At 47.9% G+C, this 18059-nt stretch overlaps 2 protein-coding genes across 9 annotated transcripts in view; both read right to left on the bottom strand.

The window, feature by feature from the left end:
* Positions 1–1056: 1056 nt before the first annotated feature.
* Positions 1057–1910, bottom strand: LOC132155797 (protein Bouncer-like). The gene is made up of 2 exons (XM_059564495.1): positions 1790–1910; positions 1057–1631 (listed from the first exon to the last, which is right to left on the bottom strand). The coding sequence occupies exons 1-2, from the start codon at positions 1816–1818 to the stop codon at positions 1280–1282; spliced, it is 381 nt and encodes a 126-aa protein (XP_059420478.1). The 5' UTR covers positions 1819–1910; the 3' UTR covers positions 1057–1279.
* A 199-nt stretch (positions 1911–2109) lies between these two features.
* ppfia1 (PTPRF interacting protein alpha 1) overlaps positions 2110–18059 on the bottom strand; it is a 48472-nt gene continuing 32522 nt past the window's right edge. For 4 of the 8 annotated variants that reach the window (XM_059564491.1, XM_059564488.1, XM_059564490.1 and 1 more), the window contains 12 exons: positions 17889–17985; positions 14308–14389; positions 14020–14220; positions 12459–12521; positions 12276–12302; positions 11713–11888; positions 11368–11465; positions 11116–11291; positions 10651–10719; positions 10410–10578; positions 8508–8565; positions 2110–3350 (listed from right to left, as the gene is read on the bottom strand). In XM_059564491.1, the coding sequence (XP_059420474.1) occupies positions 8510–8565; positions 10410–10578; positions 10651–10719; positions 11116–11291; positions 11368–11465; positions 11713–11888; positions 12276–12302; positions 12459–12521; positions 14020–14220; positions 14308–14389; positions 17889–17985 (1214 nt within the window). In that variant the 3' untranslated portion in view covers positions 2110–3350; positions 8508–8509. The remainder of the gene's footprint in view (positions 3351–8507; positions 8566–10409; positions 10579–10650; positions 10720–11115; positions 11292–11367; positions 11466–11712; positions 11889–12275; positions 12303–12458; positions 12522–14019; positions 14221–14307; positions 14390–17888; positions 17986–18059) is intronic. The other 4 variants (XM_059564493.1, XM_059564494.1, XM_059564492.1 and 1 more) reach the window with 2 other exon arrangements.

An 18059-nucleotide genomic window follows, 5' to 3' on the forward strand; every position in this document is an offset into this window, starting at 1 on the left:
TTAAGTATATTCAAATAGAAAACTATTATTTTAAGTTGTAATAATATTTCACAATATTAATTTTTTTCTGTATTTTTGATCAAATAAATGCAGGCTTGATGAGCAGAAGAAACTTCTTTCAAAAACATTTAAAAAAGTAATGTTTCCAAACTTTTGGTCGGTACTGTATATATGTCATTTTTGCGACAACATCACAACAGCACCAAAGCGAACCCCTTTTCCATCAGTTGCTGCACGGATAGAACGGCTGTAGGCTTCAACTCTAGAGAAAGAGAGAGCGAGAGACAGAGAGAGAGAAATAAGAAACATTTGTTTAACATATTCAACTGGAATATTATATATATATATATATATATATATATGAAAAGTGAAAGTCCTTGCAGCATGTGTTGCATCTCTTCAATTCGGGCAGGGATCTCCCTTTTTGGATTTTTATATGTATCTTGAATAAGAGAGAGCCTACTTGTTAGAATATTTTGAGATCATGAAAATATCCCTAGTGCCTTTTTTAATCATCTGTCCTACAATGAGCCTAACCAGATCCATAAAATCACTTCATATTGGCCATGCAGAACATGACAGAAACTAACACATGATATCAATGGACTGTATGTGGAGTAGACCTGCAGATTAGGCCAAATTGTAACAAGCTATTAACACTGCCAAACCCCTCATTCATCATTGCTAAACAATGGCAAAACAACAGGCTAACACATACTGCAACTAGACATTCAGTGCAGTTTAATTATGAAAGATATTTTATACATAAATATGGTAAAACAACGACTAATAAGCCAGTATTCACACCAATACATTAATCCAATACATTGACCAGAAAGGGGAAATCCCACGCATCCCCCCCGGCAAATCGCACCCTGATTACAAATAATAATGTAATTTTATGTTGAAGATTTTATGTAATTTTAATAAAATTTTCTTAAAATAGGAGATATCCTTTTTTTTCTGCCATTTGGACTCGGTCTTGACTTGGACTAGACTACAGCTCTAATGAATCGAGAACCACTGCCTGAAACCAGTAGAGAAGGGTGCATCATGTAAAAGTAGACAATGAAAACATGCTTTATTTATTCATTTTTACAAATGTTCAACAGTTTCCAGACTGAAAACCAGTTTGAGTGAAAAAAGGACAGTCCATCACAGCCAGTCTGAGCTGGTATTAATAAAATCCTCATCATACTAATACAAGCAATCATGTGCACGTGCTCAGGACAGCTCTGTGTGTGTGTGTGTGTGTGTGTGTGTGTGTGTGAGAGAGATGTCAGTCCTCAGGACAGGTGTCCCCTGCCGGACTGATGGGAGCCCCGGTCAGCTGCTGGAGGAGGTTCTCCGCTTTAGCAGTGTTGCAGAGATCGCGGCAGCAGCACGTGTAGGTGATTTCATATTCAATGCCTTTATGTGTGAGAGTCTGGTTCGAAGCGCAGAGCTCCGGGGACGCGCAGCCCTGGACGGCGAGCACGTGCACGCGCCCGTAACGCCTCCAGCCCGTAGAGCAGCGCTCGTGCGCGTGGCACTCAGTGGTGATGTTGCAGCGCGTCCCCGCGGCCTGCAGGGGGCAGTAATGACACTCCAGCGCGAGCACGCCGAGCAGACACAGCGCGAGCACAGCGGACCTGTGAGAGACACACACACACACAACAGCAGTGACATGATCTGCGATCAGACTGATGCATGTGAAAAAGTGTTTGCTGCTAATTTACAACTAAATGCTTAAAGAAATGCTGAATGACTGGCTTGTGAAGGTTTGATTAGAATGAGATTGACCATTCACCTGCTGAGAGCCGCACAGTCTGCCTCCATCACTGCTGGATGAGAGCTGATCAATGACCTCCAGCTTCTCTGTAATCAGCTTCATTAACAATCAGGGAACCAGCTGCAGCCAATCGGAAATCTCCTTGCTGGGTCGTTGGCTTCACTCCCAAATGTTTTTTATTAGAGTATATTTTACACTAATAATACAAAAAAGTTTGTAATGCAGGCAGAATAATTAAAAGAAATAAAAGATGAAGAGCAGAAGATCATGCAATTAAAATACACTAATCATACAACTAATTAACATGAATATAGTGAATAAGATTCAGGAAAATCATCTGTTCTTAAAGACATTTTTATTGGCAGTGTAAAATAAGTTTCAGTATTTTATTGAAATGAAAGCAATAAATAATACTGTGATAAAGAGAGTTCATAAGTACTTAGACTGTACATTATTTCTATTACAGGACCAGAAGATTTATTTAAATAAAGGACAATGAAAAGATAGTAACATGACTTTAATTGTACATAAGTGACTAAATGTTAAAAAAAAAAAAAAAAAAAAGAGCGACTGGGATATGATTCCAGCCTGCGCTTCTGATTTCATCCAAAAATTACAATTTACTTCCAACATAAAAGGCTGATACATATTAAAAAGGTCTCTGAAAACAACAGGACTGGGCTAGAAATATAAGGCTTCATTACAGTGATACGATACACACACACACACACACACACACACACACACAGGGATCGAGCGGTCAGGCCACCGGAGGATTGGTCCATCTGAGAGAAACACACACACACACACACACACACACACACACACACACACAGAGTCAGTCTCTCTCTCTCTCTCTCTCTCTCTCACACACACACACACACACACACACACACAGTCAGTCTCTCTGTATCTCTCTCACACACACACACACACACACACACACAGTCAGTCTCTCTGTATCTCTCTCACACACACATCTAACGCAGCACCAGGGAATGGATAAACAGTGACTTTAAGTCAAACAGATGCTAGAAAAACCTGGCATCAACATCACATCTGTAGAAAGATGTATTCAAAATAGCCCTCATAATTATTATAAATTATGGCTTATCCAAGGGTTTGATTTGGTATCAGAGGATATAAAACAGGTTCCAACCCTGATATTCACACCACACCACTGATTCAGACCACTTTCTCACTATCAACAGGAGAAAACTGATGAAGAGAAGAGCCAAGTTAAGAAACCACACCGAGGTCTTTTAGCCGGATTAAGTTACACAAAAGGAATAAGCAGCTGATAAAAATACTCAGAGAATAATACAAATTAGATTATGTCTACAGACGGAAATGTACAGACTTTGGACTCATGATACATAAATTACAGCCAAAAGAGTTAAACGGGATTAGGACGAGAGAATTAAAAGGTGACCAAATAAAATCAAGCAAAAGTTGATATGAGACACTGCTAAATTAGTGAAGGTCCCTCGGTTTACATGAACAGAGGATTTGAGTCTGACGAAGAAAGCATCCTCCTCTGAACCTGCAGCCTGACGGGGATCGACCGCTTCTGCTGCACCTGCAGGACCAAACACACACACGGCGTCACCGACACACACGACACACACACACGACGTCACCGACACACACGCACGGCGTCACCGACACACACACACACAGGGATAGGACACACACGGCGTCAACGACACACACAGGACACACACACACACAGGGACAGGACACACACACACGAAGTCACCGACACACAGGACACACACACACACACACACAGAGGACACACACACACAGGGACAGGACACACACACACACACGATGTCACCGACACACAGGACACACACATGGCGTCAATGACACACAGGACACACACACACACACACAGGGACAGGACACACACACACAACGTCACCGACACACACGCACGGCGTCACCGACACACACACACACAGGGATAGGACACACACGGCGTCAACGACACACACAGGACACACACACACACAGGGACAGGACACACACACACGACGTCACCGACACACAGGACACACACACACACAGAGGACACACACACACAGGGACAGGACACACACACACACACGATGTCACCGACACACAGGACACACACATGGCGTCAATGACACACAGGACACACACACACACACACAGGGACAGGACACACACACACGACGTCACCGAGACACAGGACAGGACACACACACACACAGGGACAGGACACACACACACAGGGACAGGACACACACACACACACACACACACACAGGGACAGGACACACACACACACACAGGGACAGGGCACACACACACACACACACACACAGGGACAGGACACACACACACGACGTCACCGACACAGGACACACACACACACACACACACACAAACAGGACACACACACACACACACACACACACACACACACAGGGACACGACACACACACACACACACACAGGACACACAGGGACAGGACACACACACACACACACACACAGGGACAGGACACACACACACACACACACAGGGACAGGACACACACAGGGACAGGACACACACACACACACACAGGGACAGGACACACACACACACACACACACACACACAGGGACAGGACACACACAGGGACAGGACACACCCACAGGGACAGGACACACACACACACAGGGACAGGACACACACACACACACACACACAGGGACAGGACACACACACACACACACAGGGACAGGACACACACACACACACACACACACACAAGGACAGGACACACACACACACACACACACAGGGACAGGACACACACACACACACACACACACACACAGGGACAGGACACACACACACACACACACAGGGACAGGACACACACACACACACACACACAGGGACAGGACACACACACACATACACACACACACACACAGGGACAGGACACACACACACACACACACAGGGACAGGACACACACACAGGGACAGGACACACACACACACACACACACACAGGGACAGGACACACACACACACACACACAGGGACAGGACACACACACACACACACAGGGACAGGACACACACAAACAGGGACAGGACACACACAAACAGGGACAGGACACACACACACACACACAGGGACAGGACACACACACACACACACACACACAGGGACAGGACACACACACACACACACAGGGACAGGACACACACACACACACACAGGGACAGGACACACACACACACACACAGGGACAGGACACACACACACACACAGGGACAGGACACACACACACACACACACACACACACACAGGGACAGGACACACACACACACACAGGGACAGGACACACACACACACAGGGACAGGACACACACACACACACACACAGGGACAGGACACACACACACACACAGGGACAGGACACACACACACACACACACAGGGACAGGACACACACAAACAGGGACAGGACACACACACACACACACACACAGGGACAGGACACACACACACAGGGACAGGACACACACACACACACACAGGGACAGGACACACACACACACACACACAAAGGGACAGGACACAGACACACACACACACACACACACACACAGGGACAGGACACACACACACAGGGACAGGACACACACACACACAGGGACAGGACACACACACACACACACACACACACACACAGGGACAGGACACACACAAACAGGGACAGGACACACACAGGGACAGGACACACACAAACAGGGACAGGACACACACACACAGGGACAGGACACACACACACACAGGGACAGGACACACACACACACAGGGACAGGACACACACACACAGGGACAGGACACACACACACACACACACACACACAGGGACAGGACACACACACACACACACACACACACACAGGGACAGGACACACACACACACACACACACACAGGGACAGGACACACACACACACACACACAGGGACAGGACACACACACACACACAAGGACACGACACACACAAACAGGGACAGGACACACACACACAGGGACAGGACACACACACACAGGGACAGGACACACACACACACAGGGACAGGACACACACACACACAGGGACAGGACACACACACACACAGGGACAGGACACACACACACACAGGGACAGGAAGTACAAGGGAGAGAGAGACATGCATATTCTTAAGAAAGAAGTTAAAATCTTAAGATAAAGTCTAAGAGTTTTCCCCAGTGCTGTTCTTGAAATATCTCAGGGACAGGCTTCAGTGATGTTCTTTAACTCTTTAAGTCCTGTTTTATCACTATTAACAGCAGTAATAGTGATGTGTAGTGTTGTCACGGTACCAAAGTTTCAGTATTCGGTACCGATATGCCATTCTTTATACTTATTTACAATTGTGTTTATAGTTTTTCTACAAGTAATATAATTATGAAAAACAGTAAAAACGTTTCACCCAAATTTAATTTCTCTTTTAATTAATAAAATTTAAACATTTAATTTTTTGGTAAATAAAGGTGATTTGCTATTAAAATTAAAACATTGAAGAAATAGTGTGATTTATTTCTTTACAAAGTTTTATAAATGTTTTCAACAGTATTAGCAGGGTCACATATATTCTACTAAATAATAGTAATATTTCTAGCACAATGCCTTTATGTAAAAATGAACTTTTATTTTGACGGGTTGCCGTGAATAGCTTTAATTGACACTGGTTTTACTCAAATGAAATGGTAAAAGGCTTGTGAAGTGACTCAGTTCTGGTGATGTTGTTGATGTATTTATGTCCTCATTGAGAGGCAGATGCTGAAATTACTGCAAACAATCTTTTCAGGAAAGTTTTGTCTTTAAAACAATCTTAAGAAAATGAGAGGAGAACATTATCAGTGCTTCTGGGAATTCAAAATAGTTGTAACTTTATTCTAGAGTTAGAGAAAAAGAACATATCAGTTCAGAAGAATTTCATTCTTAAGCATTCCGCAGCAGAAGCATGAAGAACTGGACGATTTGACTATAATAAACAGGAACGGTTATGATTCTGGCAGCTGTGTTTGTGCTGAACGAGAGCTAGTAACACCAGAACACATGATGTATTTATTAGAGCCCGACTGATATATTGTTTTGTCGATATTATCGGCTGATATGTGACTGTCGCCGATATATCGGTATTGACAAATATGCCGCCGATTATAACTTTTTTTCAGAACATATAATGCAGATAAAATGTTGAAATGGTGTAGTTACTTAGTGTGTTAGCTCCATTGTTTGCTTTGGCGACCTGGATGAAACGCTTTAAAGCTCAAGTCTATGGAAAACCACTGAAACTTTGAACGGCCATATCTCTGTAATCTCTGTAATTCGGGAGTCCCTTCAGCTCGAGGAACCCTCTCGAACACATATCAAGTGTACATCTAGAGGAATGAGACCACCCCTGCATCAATAGTCCCCAGGGTTCAGGGGTTAGGGACGGTTAAACTAACGGTCCGGTGCAGACCGATCTGATGATCCCGGGGGCTACCGCTGCACACAGGGTGGTGTTCGAGAGGGATCCTAGAGCTGAAGGGATCCTCTGAGTTTGGTGGAGATCCTCTGGCGTGTTCATGAGATAGTGACACCAGTCAACACTTTCCCTTCAGTGAGGAGGTCTCTTGTTAAGGCAGCATTTAAGCGTCGTCTTATTCGACTGTAAGTGCCCTGCGAAGTGGACTTCACATGACATTCTGCCATGATTCCAGTTCCAAGGGATCGTATGCATTACATTCAAAGGTTACTAAAGTGCGAGACATGAGTTTATATTGTATTTATTTACAGCGGTAGTGGAGAGCTGGGAACAAAGTAACACTTCATGACTTTCTCAGTTTGTGTAAATCCACATAGGGTTCAGAATATATTTTTATGCACAGTAATTTTACACTTGTCTAGTACAAATATGTTTCTTTGTTTCATACAGTGCATACGTTTTAATTTTACCCTCAGAAAATGGAAGTTAAATGTGACATCTGAGGGCACATTATAACATGACCATATGACAGCTTAATATCTTATCTGATCGCATGAAACAAAAATATACAAGACAAACTAAAATATTTTGTTAATAATATATATACAGACAAATAAAACACTGATGTTTTTTTATGAATTAAAAATAATCTGATTTTGGAGTTTGACAATGAACACACTGCAACCATGCTTGGGACGGACATAAACCAGCAGAAATGCTTTGTCTTGAATAATTTCTAAACATTAAACATTGACTGTCAGTCTTTATTCAGCAGTTTCTCGTTGTTTCTCATTAAATTTAAAGTTAATAGTGTAAATTACATAGCTAATTTCATATTATAGCACATTGTAACGCAGTGTTACAAATAATAAATAACAGATCGGACATTAAAATAATAGCAGAATTTAAATTTTACTATGGTAAAATAAATGTGTCACAACTAACCCTGCGTTACTTTGTGCCCCGCGCTCCCCTATATTCTGTCACACTTCTCTTGTAAGTTTCGTTTGTGTGTGAAGACCGTAGCACTAATCCATGAATGAATGCTCTGAAGTGAAATAAACTTCAACCTTACTGTTCAGTGCACTGATGTCAGACTCATTTTGGACAGTAAAGTTTGTTTAATTGTTAAATGCCCTGCCCCCATCACATATCTGTGTGACGTCATAAGTGTTTGAGTGACCACTGAGACTTACCATCAGCAGGAGTAAGTTCTGACAGCAGCCGAATCCAGACGCTGAACACTCACGCTTCCTGCAGCACCACAGCACACACATTAGTGACAAACACACACACACACACTCGCTCACTCTCACGCGCGCACTCACTCTCTCACGCACTCACTCTCACACACGCACGCACTCACTCAAGCACTCACTCACGCACGCACACTCTCGCGCTCGCGCTCAAGCACGCACGCTCACTCTCACGCACGCACGCTCACTCTCACGCTCACTCTCACGCACTCGCTCACGCACTCGCTCACGCACTCGCTCACGCACTCGCTCACGCACTCGCTCACGCACTCGCTCACTCACTCGCTCACGCACGCACTCACGCACGCACTCATGCACGCACTCACTCACTCACGCACGCTCACTCTCGCGCTCAAGCACGCACGCTCGCTCACGCACTCGCTCACTCACTCGCGCACTCACTCGCACTCAGGCACTCTCACATGCACTCAATCAGGCACTCACTCTCACTCACGCACGCTCGCACGCACTCACTCACGCACTCACACATTCACTCACGCACGCACGCACTCGTTTACACACTCACTCACGCACTCACTCACGCACTCACACATTCACTCACACATTCACTCACGCACGCACGCACTCGCTCACGCACTCATGCACGCACTCACTCACGCACGCTCACTCTCGCGCTCAAGCACGCACGCTCACTCTCGCGCTCAAGCACGCACGCTCGCTCACGCACTCGCTCACGCACTCACTCACGCACGCACTCACTCACTCACGCACGCTCACTCTCGCGCTCAAGCACGCACGCTCGCTCACTCACTCGCGCACTCACTCGCACTCAGGCACTCTCACATGCACTCACTCTCACTCACGCACGCTCGCACGCACTCACTCGTTCACACACTCACTCACTCACACTCAGTCACTCTCACATGCACTCGCTCACGCACTCACTCACACTCAGGCACTCTCACATGCTCACGCACTCACGCTCCCTCACGCACTCGCTCGCTCACAGTGAGTTACTCGCTCTTGCACTTGCTCTCGCACTCGCACTCACTCTCGCACTCACTCTCACTCGCTCACTCAGGCACTCACTCACGCACTCACACTAAGGCACTCTCACATGCACTCACTCAGGCACTCACGCACGCTCGCACGCACTCACTCACTCACTCGCTCACGCACTCGCTCACGCACTCGCTCGCTCACTCACTCACTCACTCACTCACTCACTCAGGCACTCACGCACTCACGCACGCAGGCACTCACTCAGGCACTCACTCACTCACTCAGGCACTCACTCTCTCACGCACTCACACTAAGGCACTCTCACATGCACTCACTCAGGCACTCACTCATGCACGCACTCACTCACTCACTCACTCACTCACTCGCACTCACTCACGCACTCACACTAAGGCACTCTCACATGCACTCACTCAGGCTCTCACTCATGCACGCACTCACTCACTCACTCACTCGCACTCACTCACGCACTCACACTAAGGCACTCTCACATGCACTCACTCAGGCACTCACTCATGCACGCTCGCACGCTCGCACGCACTCACTCACTCACGCTCGCGCACGCACTCGCGCTCGCTCACTCACTCGCGCACTCACGCTCGCTCACTCACGCTCGCGCACTCGCTCGCGCACTCACTCACGCACGCACTCACGCACGCACGCACTCACGCACGCACGCACGCACTCACTAAGGCACTCTCACATGCACTCTCACATGCACTCACTCAGGCACTCACTCACGCTCGCACGCACTCACTCACTCACTCACGCTCGCACGCACTCACTCACTCACTCACGCTCGCGCACTCACGCTCGCTCACTCACGCTCGCTCACTCACGCTCGCTCACTCACGCTCGTACCGTCCAGCTGGGGTTTCTTGGTCATCAGGGCGGTGGAGGAGGCGTCTGCAGCGCTCACCCTGAAGCTAGCGGGCAGTGTGTCGGCGGAGCTCACACTCATTCCACGCACATCTTTGGGCCTGAACTTCTTCCTCCAGGACGGAGCGCGGCGGAAGTTCTTCTCGTCGTCCTGCAGAGACACGACTGTGATGTGAAGCGCTCAGATCTGATACAGCCGGCTGATGGAGCGGACTGAACTCACCTCCTCGAGTCTCCTCTCTGTTCCTGCGGCTAACAGACGGCTGTACTCATGCTCCAGCAATGCCCTCGCCTGCACACACACACACACACACTTACTGCACCTCCACACAGCATCACAGAACTACACTGACACACTCATGAGTGAGGAATCAAGGAAACTCCACTGATTCAGTTTCTTGAGTGCTACTGCTAGATACACCTTGTTTTATTAGTATGTTATGTGTATTTGTATTGTGTATCTTTGCCATTATCATAAAAAAATAACAGATTTTTATCTTCGCCCGTTTTGGCCTAAATGCCTGCCATTCTTTTTTATTTTATATTTTGTTACATTGAAAAGCTTAGTTTTTTAAAATAGAGGAATTAGTTAGAAATTAATATATGTTTGCAACATTGCCCACCCTCTTCTGATCCAGATGAAGTGTTTTAAATAGCTTGTGTGTGTGTGTGTGTGTGTGTGTCACACCTGTGTGCACTGTGTAGGGATCTGCAGCAGTAGTGCCAAAGCGTTGTGGTCGAAGGACTCGTCCAGAGCGAGGAGCGCTCCGTGAACGCCGCTCTCCAGAAGATTCCCAGCATACTCCTTCAGTCCGATGGCCTGGACCCAGCTGACCACACGCTCATTTGTCCACACCAGCACATCTGCAGCAGCAGCAGCGTCAGCACACACTCACTCACACACAGACACACACAGACACACACAGATCAACATGCTCACCTTTGACCTCCACCTGGGACTCGTCACGCCTGCGCTCCAGCTCTTTCCTGTCGTAGTTCAGCCGTCTCAAACACATCACACCACACTGAAAACTGTTCCTGCAGAGAAAGACACACACAGTGAGCTCCAGCAGCCAAACAATCAGAGGAACTGATTCACACACCACAGGAACCACTCTCCCATGAAGCACTGCAGGTCTGAACGAGGTTACATTACCTACACACATTGTACCAACAGAATAACCAGGCTGGCTGGTTCAGTTCAGGGCCTAAACTCAATCTAATATCTGAACCGATGGGGAAAGTCCTTCTGGAGGCCAGACAGTGTTTGGTGCTCAGGACTGACCTGTGGAAGCTGTCCACCATCTTCAGCTGACCGCGCAGGTCTTTTTTGGTCAGATGATCCAGCATACGAGCGTCCACCAGCGACTCCATGAAGTAGCTGCGGTACTGAGGCAGACCGAGGCTGGGCAGCCAGGCGTTACCGATCCACTCGTGGTTCATGTCCCCGTAGGCCAGAGTCTGAGGGGCCACACACACACACGTCCAGTCAACTCAAGACCAACACTACTTACCTAATAACCTTAGCACGGAGTTCATTACTCAGATCATAACCACAGTAGATTAGAGAGCTTGAGATAAACCATCATCAGTGTGATCCACAAACACATGGATTTCAAAGATGAAGACCAGCAAATGTAGTATAACATGAAGAACTTCTCATGAAACCAGTCAAGAGCACGTCCAGGTCACATCTCAGACTCATGCGAAGCATCTTAACGGCCTGCATGAGTTGTTTGGGTCTGATGGTGAAGTGAATCGTGGCCTGGACGAGCTCTACACAGATTCATGAGGTTCCTCACTGAACGTGTTCTCCAGCAGAGATGAGAGAGAGACAGAGGTTCAAACCTGTGCCCAGCTGGCCTCCTCGTCCTCCTGGTGTTAGCATGTTAGCATGTGGAGCGAGAGGAGACTCAGTAGAGGAACAGAAACAGAACGTGACACAGTAAATCATCACCGCGCTGCATGCAGACGACTACAGCCAGCAGTGAAGCACAAACACACATTAGCGTTAACGTTAGCGTGACTGACCGTGAGCGGCGTGGTGGCCAGACTCTCCATCTCCTCGTGTGTGAGCCAGACATTCCCAGAACACTACAGACATCCGTGAGTGACAGAAGACATTAGGAGAGCAGAAGAGTGTTAGTGAGCTGCAGGAACATTAGTAAAGTGATCACAGACATCCCATCAGGGGTTAATGAGTGAGGCATGCCACAGAGAGAAAAACACATGATCAATAACACAGAGACACTTATTTTACCCAAAGAGCTCAGACTGTGCCTGAATTCCAGCGAGCGAACCACACAGACAAACTCTATTATATTTTTGGGAGAGAAGGAGAAGTGTGTCCTCCTAACATTTCATGAGACTAAACCCCTGTTCTCTAGCAATGCTCTCGGTAGATATTTACCCTGTATTTACTACTGTTTTTGTGTTGTGCGTGTGTCATGTGATAATATATGTACAACATGGCCATGAATTAGTTTTTTTTCTCTTAAATTATCTACATGCTTGTATAACTGTACAACATTGTGCTGCTCCACAGTCACATGCCAATAAAGCTCATCTGAACTGAATTACATTATAAGTAAAAAAAACTAATATTGAGAAGCCTTAGGGGCTTAAATAAGAGTTTGCTGGAAGCCCCTAAAGCTTCTCTTTCACTGATAATGTTTCTGATCACAGGTGTGTGAAGATGTTTGGATCATGTTGTGTTCCCAAACACACGTTAAAGAGCTTTTCATGTGAATCATTTACTGTGAACGAGTCGCTCTGAATCACCAAACCACAGCGTCACCATCAGCAGATGACTGTAGTCTGACTGATGTCAGGATCTCAGGGTTATTTTGAGTAACTGTGCAGCCCTAATGATTTACTCACCCTGACGTCACTCAAACCTGAGACCTTCTCCAGCTTCAGAACACAAATCAAGATGTGTGACCCGTGCTGGAACAACCAGTCTGAGAGCACACAGGATCATTTGGAGTTCATTAAGCCCTCGTCTAGCGATTCCAATAGACATACACACATCGATTAATATTCACATATACACAGTATTAACACACACGCATCTGTTGAGGAAAGACCTCTGATGTGTGATGTTATATTAGATCTGTGCATTATATGTGCTTAATATATGCAGTCTGTCTCAATGTTCATCTAAGGTGTCCTTGTTACAATGTAATTATACTTTAAAGTACGGAGTAATATTAATGAACTACACCTGCTTACTATATGATTAGGATTACTTCCATGTAATTATGCATAATTAACTGTTATTATAATAGTTAGTACATGTAACAAGGACACCTTAAAATAAAGTGCTACCGAAACAAAAATAACTATTTTCAACAAGTTCTGCTCTCTGTGTTCCTGGGCCTCGACCGCTTCAGCATTGCTGCTGTCTCTGGAGGAAGGTCTCACGGGTTTGAGTCACATTAGGGCGAGCTAACGACAGAACCTTCATTTCTGGGTGAACGAGCCCTTTAGTGTGAGGCTTGTTTTCTAGACTGATCTGATCTGAGAACAGATCCTCCCAGTGTTGGTCTGTAACAGCTGGTATATTTAGGGTTATGTAAAGAGTGTCTCCTACCGTCCTGGAGGTGGGGGGCACCGAGGGGCTGGTGAGGGACATGATCTCCTGGATGGCGAGGCGTAGTTTGAGGCGGTGAAGAGGGTTGCTGATGCCGATTTCACGCTGGATCTCAGTGTCGGACAGAGCAGACATGATGGCTCCGCTCTTCACATTAGCACGGCACGCCGCTACGTACCACGCCGGCATCCCCACCCACAGCTGCAGAACACAACAACACCAACACCATGGCCAGTGAGGACAGTGTGCTGCAGCACAGATGTGATACAGGTGTAGATGTGTCTGTACCTCCAACCACACCACCACCGTGGGACCGTCCCACTGAGCGAAGGGCAGACCCTGACGACATGCCTCCTCCAGCAGCTCGTGTCTGAAAACACACAACACATGCATGTGCAAAGAGCACGCTCACGGTCCACACATGTTAGAATGAGAGCAGAACACAGATAGTGTCACACAGACGGGGTCACACAGACGGAGACACAAAGAGGGGGGTCACACGTCACACAGACGGGGTCACAAAGAGGGGGGTCACACGTCACAGAGACGGGGTCACACAGACGGAGTCACACAGAGGGGGGGTCACACGTCAAACAGACGGGGTCACAAAGAGGGGGGTCACACGTCACACAGACGGGGTCACACAGACGGAGTCACACAGAGGGGGGGTCACACGTCACACAGACGAGGGTCACACAGACGGAAGTCACACACAGACGGAGACACACAGACAGGGTCACACGTCACACAGACGGGGTCGCACAGACGGAGACACACAGACGGGGTCACAGAGACGGGGGTCACACGTCACACAGACGGAGACACACAGACGGGGTCACACGTCACACAGACGGGGTCACACAGAGGGGGGTCACACAGACGGAGACACACAGACGGGGTCACACGTCACATAGACGGGGTCACATAGGCTGAGTCACACAGAGGGGGGTCACACAGACGGAGACACACAGACGGGGTCACACGTCACATAGACGGGGTCACAGACGGAGTCACACAGAGGGGGGGTCACACGTCACACAGACGGAGACACACAGATGGAGACACACGTCACACAGACGGGGTCAAACAAACGGGGTCACACTTCACACAGATGGGGTCACACAGACGGAGTCACACAGAGGGGGGTCACATGTCACACAGACGGAGTCACATGTCACACAGACGGAGACACACAGACGGGGTCACACGTCACATAGACGGGGTCACATAGGCTGAGTCACACAGAGGGGGGTCACACAGACGGAGACACACAGACGGGGTCACACGTCACATAGACGGGGTCACAGACGGAGTCACACAGAGGGGGGGTCACACGTCACACAGACGGAGACACACAGATGGAGACACACGTCACACAGACGGGGTCAAACAAACGGGGTCACACTTCACACAGACGGGGTCACACAGACGGAGACACACAGACGGGGTCACACAGAGGGGGGTCACACGTCACACAGATGGAGACACACAGACGGAGTCACACAGAGGGGGGTCACAAAGAGGAGGGGGTCACACAGACAGGGTGCATCATGCCCCCAGACAGACGGGGTCACACAGACGAGGTCACACAGACAGGGTCACACGTCACACAGACGGGGTCACACAGAGGGGGGTCACACGTCACACAGACGGGGTCGCACAGACGGAGTCACACAGAGGGGGTCACACGTCACACAGACGGGGTCACAAAGAGGGGGGTCACACGTCACACAGACGGGGTCACACAGACGGAGTCACACAGAGGGGGGGTCACACGTCACACAGACGAGGGTCACACAGACGGAAGTCACACAGATGGAGTCACACAGAGGGGGGGTCACACGTCACACAGACGAGGGTCACACAGACGAGGGTCACACAGAGGGGGGGTCACACGTCACACAGACGAGGGTCACACAGATGGAGTCACACAGAGGGGGGGTCACACGTCACACAGACGAGGGTCACACAGACGAGGGTCACACAGACGGAAGTCACACAGACGGGGTCACAGTCACACAGACGGGGTCACACAAACGGAGTCACACAGACGGGGTCACAGTCACACAGACGGGGTCACACAAACGGAGTCACACAGACAGGGTCATAAGGACGGGGTCACACAGACGGGGTCACACGTCACACAGATGGAGTCACACGTCACACAGACGGGGTCACACAGACGGAGTCACACGTCACATAGACGGGGTCACACAGACAGGATGCATCAAGCCCCAGACAGACGGGGTCACACAGACGGGGTCACACAGTCACACAGACGGGGTCACACAGACAGAGTCACACAGACGGGGTGCATCATGCCCCCAGACAGACGGGGTCACACAGAGATGTGTGCCGAGGGGAAAAAGCAGCTGGGTCAGCAGAGTTTCTAGAGAAAGTGTCCAGATCTCTTCACTTCCTCCAAATCACTATAATACCTCACCTTCAGTGTATTCACCACATGCTAAATGATGCATCTTTACTGATTACAGGGTAAGATTTATTTTCCTATATATGAGTGAACTGTCTCTTTCGGTCATGATAGAGGGTGAATCCTGAACCTGTGTTTGCAGACGCTGGGACTAATATTCCTCACAGACACACTGTCTTCATTCTTCTCTAAACAAGATGTTAGGAAACCGATAGTTTTTTTAGTGTCAAATTGCAGAGAAAGAAGCAGGACACCTTTCAAAGGCAAAGCAAATGCACACCAAACACCAAATCTCATTCTTTTGGCATAACATCGTGTTATGCAGCTACTGAAGCATTAAGAGGAAAGAAGAAAGCAGATAAACATGCATCACGTCATGCTGAAGAAAGAAGAGAAGCATCTGGTCCTGAACGAGGCTCCGAGACCCATCATGCACTTCAGCAGAGGAAGATCATGAACCAGAGGACACTCGTGTCCTGTCTCCATCAGCTCAGAAGAGACTAGAGCAGGGTTGTTTCTGCAGGATTACTGATGGACTGAAGAGCACAGGATCACTACAGATCCCTTCGTGATAAAACCTCTTCCTTCAGCTGCTAGCATCACCAAAGTCACATTACACATGAACTATTATTACAATATTGCATCTCGTATGAGAGATCGCTGCTTTGCTCAAACAGCAGTGGAATGGACAAACATTGGAAGGTTATGAGATGTGTGTTGAACACTTAACTTGAGTGCCGTGTTTTCAGAACATCGTTTCGTGAACTATATTTAACACATTACTGAATGCAAGCGCTTTCCTGTCAACATCATTTTCACTGGATACAACTAAACCTGGATCATTTTACATGCATTCTGCCTTTTTCCATTTGAAAGACTGTTATTAGATGAAGCAGCATCAGTTTCTGGTCACACTTGCCATTTCTGACCAGTTGAAAGTCCACAAACTCTCAAGTATTTCTAGGAGATACGCTCATCTTTCTAACACGTTCACTTCTGTCCTCTGCGATCAGCGTAAAACAGCAAACACTCTTCACGGAAACAAGAGTGACTCTCTGGTTCCACGTGCCTCATTCTGCAGTGAATAAACCTGAGCATCAATCTAGCACTTAACCAACAGAGTTCTCAAGCGCTAGAGGAGCAGATGCAGTGTGTAAAGGGCAGGATGTTAGTAGAGCTGAGACGTGCAGGTGCTCTGATCACGCTTCCCCGCTCCAGCGTCACGAGACGGTCTGTGCACACTTACCCTGAGTTTGGGCTGTGAGTGATGCGTGGAGAGAGTGTGTGAGGGGAGAGGAGGAACACACGCATGATGAGCCACTGACAGACATAGTCATGACACACGTTTAACAACAACACTTCATGGGGAACCAAACTAAAACAGCATCGTGACAGTGAGTCTACTTCCTGTTTCAAACACTACTGATGTGTCACTCACTTCTTCTGCAGCTTCCGGTTCTTCTCTGCAGGACCGCCCATCTTCCCAAGTGTCATGGTGTCCGGTGCGCTTCCTCCATCAGGCGTACCTGCCAGCACTGCTCCACACACACACACACACACACATCACCGGTCTGTTCTGCTGAGAGTTGGGTTTGTAGTGGAGGAACAG

Source organism: Carassius carassius, chromosome 13 (genome assembly GCF_963082965.1).
Source record: "Carassius carassius chromosome 13, fCarCar2.1, whole genome shotgun sequence".
Classification (NCBI taxonomy): Eukaryota; Metazoa; Chordata; class Actinopteri; order Cypriniformes; family Cyprinidae; genus Carassius; species Carassius carassius.